General features: G+C 50.9%; 1 protein-coding gene across 11 annotated transcripts in view; it reads left to right on the forward strand.

The window, feature by feature from the left end:
- The window catches only part of tjp1a (tight junction protein 1a), a 30,395-nt gene that overhangs the window by 2,426 nt on the left and 15,515 nt on the right, over positions 1-12,454 (forward strand). For 5 of the 11 annotated variants that reach the window (XM_047041322.1, XM_047041323.1, XM_047041331.1 and 2 more), the window contains exons 2-8: positions 6,267-6,323; positions 7,034-7,158; positions 7,278-7,380; positions 7,497-7,830; positions 7,975-8,081; positions 8,947-9,115; positions 9,253-9,406. In XM_047041322.1, the coding sequence (XP_046897278.1) occupies positions 6,267-6,323; positions 7,034-7,158; positions 7,278-7,380; positions 7,497-7,830; positions 7,975-8,081; positions 8,947-9,115; positions 9,253-9,406 (1,049 nt within the window). The remainder of the gene's footprint in view (positions 1-6,266; positions 6,324-7,033; positions 7,159-7,277; positions 7,381-7,496; positions 7,831-7,974; positions 8,082-8,946; positions 9,116-9,252; positions 9,407-12,454) is intronic. The other 6 variants (XM_047041325.1, XM_047041330.1, XM_047041333.1 and 3 more) reach the window with 2 other exon arrangements.

Below are 12,454 nucleotides of genomic sequence, written 5' to 3' on the forward strand. Positions count from 1 at the left end.
AATGAGAGGTAGTCCTTCTAGTTTCCTGTCCTAGAGAAAGTATTGGTGTGAGAGAAGGGATAAGAAGAGCAGGGAGATGGCAGAGCAGAGCTTGTGCCATGGCTGCAGGGAGTGATGGGGACAAGCAGGAGGTCCAGCAGGTCCAGAGCATTAGTACCCAGGCTTCTCCAGCAGGTCTATTGGTGTTAGAGAAGGCAGTAATGAGGTGGACACGGCCAAGAATCAAAAGATACACATGAGCTCTGCTACTCCAGTGCATTTAAGTCTGTCCTCATTCCTCATTGCCTGCCTGGTGTTCTCTTGCTCTCTTTCTCTCTTTATATATTTCTCCCTAATGCATGCTGTGCTGAGAGCATAGCAAGAAAACATAATTTATAGTATCAGGACAGCTCTATAAATAGAGCCTGACTAGCGTGGTGTTTAGAGGCAACAGAGAGAGTGAGAGAGAGAGGAGAGAGAGAGGGAGATAGAGAGGGAGAGAAGGGAGTTTGAGTTAATTAAAAGCCTCACATTTGGCCCTGGATGGTTTGTGTTTTTCTTTGAAGATTAAACATCTCCTGTTAACATCAGCTATGGAGGGAGATGTAATTAGGCTGAAGAGAGAGAGAGACAGAGAGAGAGAGGAGGAGAGAGAGAGAGAGAGGGAGATAGAAAGGAAGAAGAGAGAGAGAGGGGGTTGATGTTTTGGTTTTCTCTAGTGTCTGGCTCTGCACCCTTCATTGTCAGAGATGGAGGGAAGGAGGTCGTTGCTGAGGGGGCTTTGTAGTGCAGATGAGCTCTATCTCTGTCTCTGTGACAGGCCTGTCTTTGTAGGTGGGCCTCCTGGTGCACTGGGTGAGGATCCTTCATGATGATCATGATGATGATAGAAGTTCAGCCTCCAGCACCACTTCCCTGTACTATCTCTGTTCTACATTTACATTGAGCAGACACTCTTATCCAGAGAGTCTAATAGCTAGATTCCCTAACCGCTCAGCCATCTGACTCCCTGTTCTGGTGGGGTTAGGTTGCCGTAAATACAGCGATGACTATGGCAGTTGTCAGAGCTGCAGATCCTGCTGTCTAGCTGCAGAAGGAGAGTAGAGGCACCGGGTGGAAGGGAGCGGGGGCACTGGAAGGGAGACCTGAGAGGGGAGAGATTGTGTGTGAGGGGGCAGAAGGGAAGGAGGAAGAGAGGGAGGGAGGAAGGAGGGAGATGCACTGGCCCTAGTCTAATCTGAATCACACGGAGGGTCTTAAGAAGCTCTCTTCATCATCATAACATTACAGCCCGGAGACTCTCTTCCACAATTCTCTCGCTCTCCCTTTCTCTACCCCCCCCCCTCTATGTCTGACTGAAATTTAAATAAAATCTCACACGCTTTCTGTTCTGAGCAGAGGAGTCGAGTGGATCTTCCATTTCTCTCATCCCTTAATAGTGGAATTTTACAGAGCGCATTCCACCACGGCCTTGTTTGTGTGTATAATAAGTAAAAGGAAGCTGTGTGTGTAACAGGTCATTAAGGACAATTAGATCTTAGTTCTGTATAAACAGGATACCACAGAAAAGACCCACTCTGCTATCTCTTTCCCCTTTTCTCCCACACAGAGAGAGAGGGAAAAATAGTGAGAGAGTAAAAGGGAGGTTGAAGGGGAGTGAGAGACAGAGAGGCAGAGAGGCAGAGAGGCAGAGAGGCAGAGAGGCAAAGAGGCAGAGAGAGTAGGAGAGTGCATAGCCTCTGAAGTCCAGGGGGAGTGTAGCAACTACAACAGTAACTCATTGATTCCCAACATGCAGTAGGAGTGGGCGGGAACCTGGTGCTGAGGGAGGGGGGGAGACATAAACGTGAGAAAAAGAGACAAAAAAGCGATTGAGAGTAACTTTTCATTTGAGACAGAGAGAGAGAGAGATGGCTAAAGAGACAAACAGAAGGAAGGAGAGAGTGGTTGTTGAGGCTGTGGTTGAGGCCATGGCTGCTTATCAGTACATTCCTGGAGGGTGTAATGGTGTAGAGGCTGATAGCTTGCTGATTTATGATTGGCTATTCCAGAAGCTGCTTGTGGTCTGTGTATCATCCTTGTTATGCCTCTCCTGGTCTCGACTAAACTCCTCCGGCCTCTACTAGCCTCTCCTGGCCTCTATCAACCTATTTTTGGTTTTCCTTGCACCGACCCAACCTTTCTAAACCTCTCCCACCCTCGCCTGACCTCTATCAACCTCCCCTGACCTCTACCAATCTCTTCTGGGTCTCTCCTGGACTCTACCAGCCTCTCCCGGCCCGTTTTGTCATACTGCCTGGTTGCCTGACTGTTGGAAAGTTCGGCCTCTGCAGGCTGTAGTAGTTAAGGACAGTTAGAGTGTGGGTGAGCAGGGATGACTTTGCTGCTAGGGTGGGGATGACTGGGATGGGGCTGTATTGTGTGTGTGTGTGTGGGTCACTGAGGATCTCAGCTGCACATCAGCCCCTGGCTCAGCGGACATTATCCCCCTGTACTCCTCTAGCAGAGTGGGGGAGGAGGTGTGTGTGTGTGAGGGCCAGTATGGAGGCTCCATGTCCTGCAGGGCAGCAGCATCCTGGCACCCCTCCTACAGCTCACCCTACTGGCTAGTGTTCTGCAGTTCAGTCCCGCTAGCCTTGTTTGTCTCCCTCTCTCCAAACATACACGCTCTCTCTCTCTCTCTCTCTCTCTCTCTCTCTCTCTCTCTCTCTCTCTCTCTCTCTCTCTCTCTCTCCTCTCTCTCTCTCTCTCTCTCTCCTCTCTCTCTCTCTCTCTCTCTCTCTCTCTCTCTCTCTCTCTCTCTCTCTCTCTCTCTCTCTCCTCTCTCTCTCTCTCTCTTCCCCCTCTCAATCTCTCCCTTTATCTCTCTCTCCTCCCCCCACTCTCTCCGTGTGTGAGAGATAGGGATGCCTTCAGAGGGGAACATGCTCCAGATTAACAGTTTAATCCAAATGCAGGATTATAGGTTTTTATTTTATTCCCCATGACTGTTAACATCAGAGAGATGGGTGTGTGTGTATAACTATACAGTGTGTTGGGAGATAGTGTGTCAGTGTGTTGGTTTGTTTCCTCAGTCCACCACACACCTCCCCTCTCATCTCCTCATCTCCCATCCTTCTCTCCTTACCTTTCCCTGCTCTCTCACTGCTCTACTCCTGTCTCTTTTCTCTCTCTCTCCACTCATCTAGATAAAAGGCTATCTTCCTCTCGGTCACAATAAACACACACACAGACATGATCTCTCTCTCTTTCTTTCTCTCACTCACTCGCCTCACCTCGCTCACACACACATACACACCACATACAAAAAGAGACAGCTTGTCTTCAGACCTGCCGGGTACGACTCTGAACACTTCCCTGTTTCACTTCCCTGGGCCAGCAATTCCCTGCCTCTGTGACCAGTCCTCCTCATCCTCCTCCTCATCCTGGTGGTGTTAGCAGGACCTGGGACAGTGGAGCAGCAGAGCAGTGTTTGATCCGGTTAAGCTCTTCTTGACAATCCAGCTATTAATAGCTCTTATTGAGAGTGCCAAACACTGGCACACTCTCATATACATGGGCTTGCTGAAGCATTTCAGACTGGAGATGAGCATTAGCCTTAGCCTATCAGACAACTACACCATCCAACCAGAGACAGTCTCAGGTCCCAGTATCCTATCAGATAAAGACAGGCCTTTTGCGACCATCCCCTGTGACATTTCTGTATTAAACGTAACCTTGGCAACCCCGACGGTCCTTAGATTGAATCCCAAAGGAAGAAGGGACCAAAACACAGCTGCATCCTCTCTAAAGACACACATAAACAATCACAGATACACACTCACAAATGCACACTCACAAATACACACTCACAAATACACACTCACACACTGGAAGGGGAGTATGATCCGTATTATTTAGTTCTGTAAGACAGTATAGTTGTGTAGTATTTTGTCAAGTTCAGTATTTAGTGGTGTTACAGATGTTCATCGTGACATCATCACATGATGACATCTGACATCGTCACATAATCACATGGGACATTGTGCTTCCCAAACTGGCTGCTAGGTAGACTAGACGTTCTGTGCCCGGTCCTGGTGGTGTACTGTGTGACAGGCTAGAAGGCTGAGTGCTTATGTCCAGACTCAACCCTTCTCTGGAAGTACAGATCACTCCCCTGGATAGGAAGGGCTGTTCCTGTGGCCCGGCACCTCTCTCAGGGACTTCATGTTCCTGTGAGGCTGCTCCATGTCTCCTCCTTCTGCCACTTCTGGCTTCAAACACACACACACACACACACTCTCACAATTATTGGATTGAAAGATTCTGGTCTGTAGTTACCTGATCTGACTGTTGTCCAGTTGACGACGTAGACACTGCCCTTTGCTCTCTGAGTAATGCGGGACACACCCTTGACAATCCCTGTGTGTGTGATCGGGTCAGTGAGTAACCGCAGGTCAGTAATCATGGTTATACTATATATAGTAGCTGTGTTTCCCGTTGTTGTAGAGGAGTAATGAGGTGAAGCAGTAAACGTTTAACGTTTAACTTTTTACTGCTTGTCCACGCACGCACACACACACACACACAATGGGCTGGTCCTCTTTGACCACTTCAGCCTGGCTTCAGACCAGGCTTGCCTCAATGGGAATGTAAAAATATCTATTCTCCTCCCGCTCTGTCGCTCTCCTCCCTCTCTCTCTCTTTCTTTCTCTCTTTCTCTCCCTCCATATTTTCCTCCTCTCCCTTTCTGTCCCCCTTTCTCCCTCTCCAACATCAACAGCAGCATTGTTCCCCTGAACACTTTCTTCTCTGGTACTCCCTCTCTCTCTTTCTGTCACTCTCTTTCTGTCTCTCTCTCTTTCTCGTTCTCTCACCTCAAAGGGAGACACTGTTTATGTTCTTCCTCTGGATGTTTGTCTTGGCCCTGAGGTGTCCTAAGCCAGGCTTTACTGGAACCTTCTAGAATGTCTGCTGCTGTGATGGCGTTAATAGCCTCAGTGTGGTTCAGATCCCTGTGTGTGCCAGACAGCTGGACCTGTTACCAGAGGGACACTGTCACTGTCTGCTGCCTGGGCCAATCGGGTAACCATCGGATGATCTGCTCTCTCCCTCTCTCTCAGTCAGTTCTCCATCCTAAGTTCCTTTTAGCTTTATTGGCCTGACTAACAGGTGTTTACAGCACTTGGTGTGTGTGCTGCCTCCCCCACCACCAGAGCAACTTCAGACTGAGATAATGAATTACTTAAACCTCCAAAGTAAAATCCCACTGGAGCAAGCATCTACTTGAAGGAATTCTCTCTGTCTTCATGTACCGGTCTTATCCTCCCTCCCTCCCTCCCCCACACATTCTACTCTACTCTGTCCTCCATACCAAGACGGGGGAAGAGATTTTATTTGGACCCTGCAGCTTCCGTGTGTGTGTGTATCTACAACACCTGGGCTCTGAGTGTGTGTGTGTGTGAAAAATAGATCATCAGACATAGTTTTATAGGTCCTGTTCCATGCTGGTATTGTGTCTCTTTCTCTCGCTCACATATATCTATCTATACATACTGTCTATCTATACATCAGGCTTGGCCTTGCTATCGTCCTCACCTCCCTCTTACCACTCCTAACACCCTCCCCCTTTTCCTCTCCCCCTTCCTCACCACCAGTCCACAAGGACAACCCCTCCCTTCCCTCCCTCCCTCCCTCCCTCCCTCCCTCCCTCCCTCCCTCAATCCCTCCCTCCCTCCCTCCACCTACGTGTACAAGGACAAGGCCAGTATGTCACATGGGCCCCTGGTGGTCATGGTTCTCATGCCCCCCCCAGCTCCAGTTCTGCTCTACGGAGATGAGGGTCTGAATGGACGTATGAATGTACGACCCTCCTCCTGACAAAACATTCTACAGGAATGTGTGTGTTTGGGAGGGGGGGGGGCTGTGGCTAAGTGGGTCACGTCCCCTCACACATAATAGAACTTCAACTGTTGGAGTTGGAGGGGCAGACAGGGAGACACACACACTCTTACACACAGCTGCTGCTCCAATAATGGACATGAATAACATCCTCATATGGCTGCCGTAGAAACCAGGGTGGAAACCAGGGGTGAAGGGTTAACTGGGTTTGATACAGCTGGCTCAGGGAACCACAACACCACACACACACTCATAATAATAATAATAATAGCTTAGATAATGCAGTACACGGGTAATGACAGGTGCACACAGATAGGTCCCCTAGGAAAATGATGATGAGGATGTTAAATGGATGTCTAATAATAACCTGACAATACTGACCTCTCTCTCCTCTCCCTGTTTCTCAGAGTGCTGCTATGGAAGAAACAGTCATATGGGAACAACACACTGTGACCCTACACAGGGTAAGACTCAGGACCCTCTATTCCTCTCTTCCCTCTCCCATCACCCTCCCTCTCTCCTCTCTCTACTCCCTCTCCTTCTCTCGTACTTCTCCTTTACTTCTCTTCTCCTCTCTACCTAGTACACCCCCACACACACACACACTTCTCTCACCCCCACCCCCCAGCCGCAGATTGTAAGAACAGGAAGTAGAGGAATGGAACAATGGTCCGAGAACACAGATGTCAGGAAGCTTCCAGCATCCACTTCCTGAGTGTTCCTGTTCACTTCCTGTCAGGCCGACATCTTAGAGTGTGGTCTGTCGGACTGTGGGGGCAGAAGAGGGAGACCATCTTGACAGCACAGTCTCACCTCCAAAGCAGAGGAGTCCAACTCTGTCATTAAAAGCTCCTGTATTGACACAGTACTAACCGAGCTTCTTGTAGGTCTGTGTTATTATCCTACTGCTGTTTTCGATGCTCCTCCCAGCCCCAGTGAAACCCTGTAATACAGAGCTCTTAAATAACACGATGACCTGCTCTAATAGCACCTTGAGGTGGCCAGGGGGTGTGTGTGTGTTATTAAAACTGTCTGGAGGAGAGGGGAGAGGGGGAGTGCAGGCCCAGGCAGACCTAAAGGGGTGTCACATGTTTATTTGTCATGTTCTCACGATTGCATCCTGTGCTTGATATAAATGCATGCTTCTGTGAATTGCGTGCGTGTGCGTGAGCAGGCTCCAGGGTTCGGGTTTGGCATCGCTATCTCAGGTGGCAGAGACAACCCTCACTTCCAGAGTGGTGAGACGTCCATCGTTATATCTGACGTGCTGAAGGGAGGCCCAGCTGAGGGGCTGCTGCAGTAAGTACAGCCCACACACCTTCCGCTGTGTGCACGTATGTGTGTGGGTGTTGATATGTGCTGTACGCCTTGCAATATCCATGGATGGCTTGTGACCGGGGCTTGGTTCTGTCCCCTAGGGAGAATGACCGCGTGGTCATGGTCAACGCTGTCTCCATGGACAACGTGGAACATGCCTACGCTGTGCAGCAGCTCCGCAAGAGTGGCAAGAACGCAAAGATCGTGAGTAGACCCCGACACAGGGACCGTTGTTCTCAAACGCACACTTGGTCATCGGCGCCAGCGCGCCCGTCAGAGCTCCAACCCTTCTCACACCGCTTCCCGTTCCCCGTCCTCAGACGATCCGCAGGAAGAGGAAGGTGCAGATCCCCGTGTCGCGGCCGGGCGACCGGGAGACCATGTCGGAGCACGAGGAGGAGGACAGCGAGGAGGACGACGGCTACGACGAGCGGAGCGGGCGCGGGGGCTACGGGGGCGCCAGCGGGGGCACGGGGAGGCGGGGCGAGCGGAGCAGCAGCGGCAAGAGGGACCGCAGCGCGTCCCGGGAGAGGAGCGCGTCGCCGCGCTCCGACAGGCGCTCGCAGACGTCCTCGGTCCCGCCCCGGCCCGCCAAGGTCACCCTCGTCAAGTCTCGCAAGAATGAAGGTGGGCAACACAATGTCGGGGGCAGAGGTACAGCAAAGACACACCTAACAGTATCTATGTAGATCTATATCTATCTGTCTGTGTGTGTCTGTATATTTCCCCCACCCTCTCCCAGACAGGACATTGTGCGGAGGGTCACACTCTCTCTGTTGTTTTCGTTGCTCCTTAAAGCAGAGTACGGGCTGCGTCTGGCCAGCCACATCTTTGTGAAGGACATCTCCCCAGAGAGCCTGGCGGCCCGGGATGGCAACATCCAGGAGGGGGACGTGGTGCTGAAGGTGAGGGGAGGAGGAGGAGAGGGGAGAGGGGGAGGAGGAGAGGGGAGAGGGGGAGGAGGAGGAGAGGGGAGAGGGGGAGGAGGAGGAGAGGGGAGAGGGGGAGGAGGAGAGGGGAGAGGGGGAGGAGGAGAGGGGAGAGGGGGAGGAGGAGAGGGGGAGGAGGAGGAGAGGGGAGAGGGGGAGGAGGAGAGGGGAGAAGGGGAGGAGGAGAGGGGAGAGGGGGAGGAGGAGAGGGGAGAAGGGGAGGAGGAGAGGGGGAGGAGGAGAGGGGGAGGAGGAGAGGGAGAGGGGGAGGAGGAGTGGGGGAGGAGGAGAGGGGGAGGAGGAGAGGGGAGAAGGGGAGGAGGAGAGGGGGAGGAGGAGAGGGGGAGGAGGAGTGGGGGAGGAGGAGAGGGGGAGGGGCTTTGGGGCTCCAGGTAGAGGGTGCATGAAAGGAGAGATGAAGTCCTCAGATAGAAAAAGCCAGGCTGCTTTATTTATGTGTGTGTGTGTGTGTGTGTTCACATGGGAGCAAAGTGAGGTCACAGGACCTCAGCATTCCTCGAACCAGCCAGGGATTCCAGAATACCAAACATTCCACACTTCCTTTATTCTGGAGCATCCAGTCTGTAATGGACCGGAGAGATCAGCCTCATTAACTGGGGTCTCTCTGTCAGTGTTCCCAGCCAGCTCACTGCTCTCCCACTCCAGTCTCACCACAGCCCTCTACACATGGAGTACTGCACAGTAATGGCTAAGATACTAGGAGATACTAGATGTGTGTGACTTGGGTCCTTGTAAAGACTTAAACCTACTCCACCTTGAAGACTAATACAGTCCCCAAGCATGTAGTCATGTGATTATGATCCTATCTCTCTCTCCTCAGATTAACGGCACTGTGACAGAGAACCTGTCTCTGATCGATGCTAAGAAGCTGATTGAGAGGTCAAAGGGCAAGTTAAAGATGGTGGTCCAGAGAGACGACCGAGCGACCCTGCTCAACATCCCCGACATGGACGACAGCATCCCCTCCGCCAACAACTCTGACAGAGACGGTGAGGACAACAATGAGCGGGCCCTGCAGGAACGCCACACTGAGCACGCTCAGTGGGAGTGCCTTGTGAAGCCCCCACTGTGAGCTCAGTCCTAATAGAGAAATATGAATTGTCATTGATTTCCACTGTCTCCGCAGACATTTCAGAAATACATTCTTTGACGTCAGACCATTCCAATCGATCCCACGATCGATCCCACGATCGTGGGCGGGGCAGTCGCTCTCGGTCACCTGCCAGGTCTGAACACTCAGACCTCTCCAGACACTCCCCTCGCCAGATCAGCAACGGCAGGTAGGACACACATCTTCTCTCTCACACACACACACACACACACACGCGCACCCTCTAACACACTCACACTCCCTCACAGACACACACTCACCCTGACACACACAAACACACTGGGACAGATCAGTAGACTAATGAACCCAGCATGAATTAGCCACGGTCCTCCTGGAGCTGACCCCGCAGTCCCAGAATGCCCTGCAATGGGGTCAGAGGTCAGGCCGAGCCTGGGGCAGTGTATTGATCCACGTCTCCAGTAACAGTAGGAAGGGAGGAAGAGGAGGGGAGAGGGGAAGAGAAGGGTAGCTTCGAGGTAGAGTCAGAGAGACATGTTAAACTCAGCACCTCCAACTTGTAGCCTGGAGGCCTAACATCATCTTAACTGCTCATCAACTGGACATCTACAAACTTCTTCTTCCCATCCTCTTTCTCTCTCTTTCTCCCCTCAGCTGGAGGCGACAGTAAGTGTGTGTGTGTGTGTGGTATGTGCAGCTAGCAGGCAACTTAACAGTGCTGCATGCAGAGGGAGGTTAGATGGAGACCGAGGCTGGAAGAGATGCTGCTGTCTAGCTGATGTTGAAGATGCATACTGTCTGTCCACTGTCTAGGCTGCTATAAATCAGTAGACTGCATCCGTGTTGGTATAGGTCAGTAGACTGTGTCTGTGATGCTATAGGTCAGTAGACTGTGTCTGTGATGCTATAGGTCAGTAGACTGTGTCTGTCATGCTATAGGTCAGTAGACTGTGTCTGTCATGCTATAGGTCAGTAGACTGTGTCTGTCATGCTATAGGTCAGTAGACTGTGTCTGTCATGCTATAGGTCTGTAGACTGTGTCTGTGATGCTATAGGTCAGTAGACTGTCTGTGATGCTATAGGTCAGTAGACTTTGTCTGTGATGCTATAGGTCAGTAGACTGTGTCTGTCATGCTATAGGTCAGTAGACTGTGTCTGTCATGCTATAGGTCAGTAGACTGTGTCTGTGCCACCATAGGTCAATAGGCCAGTGTGATGTGTCTATCCCATAGTGGATGGCATGGTAACCAGACGTTGTGTCTTGGAACAGGAAGCCAGCAGGGCCACGCCTCTTCAGACTGCTGCCTCTGTAAGTCCCACCCCCAGCCTCACCCCCCAGTCAACCTCTCAGCCCCACTCCATTCCCACCCTAGTTCCACTAGACCCGACTGGATTGGCTGATCTGGACATCAGTCTGTAGTTAGGGATAGTGTGTGTTTGTGTGTCTGTGCAACTAGAGATACCAAAAGCTATTTTGGTTTCAGATGTACAGTTATGTTGTTTACAAGTACATACTCAAAGTTTTCTCTGAAGTCGGTTCCATGTAGACAAACAGGCTTTGTAAATGATCTTTGAAGTTCCATACAGTTTCTGGCAGCTAGTCAGACTGCAACTAGGCCTAGGAAGTGGTGATTGGCTAGTATTACCCAAGTATTATCATAAACCCAAGCCGCGTGTGTGTGGGGGGGGTAACAGGGGGGCATAGACGGGGGCATGGAGTTGGGGATTTGACATACTTCCCACAGAGATTTACCCCGACAACAGATGGTTCTTATCATCTGATTGGCTGTGGTGAGGAGACCCTGGCAGGAGACAGTGTCGCATAGTGTCATTTAGCAGAAAATCTTTTTAGGTTTTCATTGGAGGCCCTCTCTGGGATCTGAACACACTCTTTTCTGCTGGGATCTGAACACACTCTGTTCTGCTGGGATCTGAACACACTCTGTTCTGCTGGAATCTGAACACACTCTGTTCTGCTGGGATCTGAACACACTCTGTTCTGCTGGGATCTGAACACACTGATCTGCTGGGATCTGAACCTACTCTGTTCTGCTGGAATCTGAACACACTCTGTTCTGCTGGGATCTGAACACACTGATCTGCTGGGATCTGAACACACACTGTTCTGTTGGGATCTGAACCTACTCTGTTCTGTTGGGATCTGAACACACTGTTCTGTTGGGATCACGGTTCTGTTGCACCATGTTGCTTCTGACCCAGCCACCAGGCCGACAGAGGCCTTTGTGAGTAATGGTTTTTAATAGTTTTGTCATGATAGCATATTCAATTTGCTGCTGGTCTATGTAGGAGCACTGTAGATCTAGCAGTAGTGTTGTTGTTTATCCTAAAGACAACCCTGGGAGTCCCTGGCCCAGCTGGGATACTGCAGGTCCAAACCTACCCTACCCTGGTCTGGTTTGGTGTGGTCATGGTGGACGTGGGCAGATGGCTTAGGGAGTATTATGGAAGTGGAATATCAATAGTTGTGCAAGAGGGGGGTGATATAATTCCACCTGTGTTTGCGGTAGTGTAATGTAGTGTGTTGTGGGGCAGTGTGTGTTTGAATGTGGCCTCTTAGCACCATTGCACCCTGAGCTCCACAGATTTAGGACATAAACTGCTGCCAGCTCTCTCTCTCTCTCTCTCTCTCTCTCTCTCTCTCTCTCTCTCTCTCTTCTCTTTTTTTCTCTTTTCCCTTCTTTCTCTGTTTCTCTCTTTCTTTCCGTCTCTCTCCCTCCCTCTCTTTCTCTCTCTGTTCCAGGCGATTACTGTGTTGTTGTTATTCATCCTGGGGCTGCAGCAGGGGCTGGGTGTGTGTATGTAAGCCTAGGGCTCACATACACACATATACACACACACACATTTGTGCTGCTACTTCTTCCCCTAGCCTAAGCAAGCCAGCCCAGCCTTGACTAATGCTAGTTAGCGTGATCTGTGTGTGTTGTGTGACAGTGTTGTATGTCGCCTCGACAGAGACAAGGAGTAGACAATGGGGGGAGGGGTCATCTGATCTATCATGGCTGCCCCGTCTGGGGATCTGTCACAGGACTGTATGTGTCTGGGAGAGAAAGAGGGATGGAGGGCATTCCAGGGTTAAGCAGAATGCTGCCCCAGCAGCCTGCCAGCCTGCAGTCACATGGTCCTGCAGGAATGCCGCCATTGTTCTAAGAAGCAGAGTTCTAGAATTGACTTCACTATGCAGCTCAGAGTTCTAGAATTGACTTCACTATGTAGCTCAGAGTTCTAGAACTGACTTCAC

The sequence above is a fragment of the Hypomesus transpacificus genome, chromosome 19 (genome assembly GCF_021917145.1).
Source record: "Hypomesus transpacificus isolate Combined female chromosome 19, fHypTra1, whole genome shotgun sequence".
In the NCBI taxonomy this organism is placed as follows: domain Eukaryota; kingdom Metazoa; phylum Chordata; class Actinopteri; order Osmeriformes; family Osmeridae; genus Hypomesus; species Hypomesus transpacificus.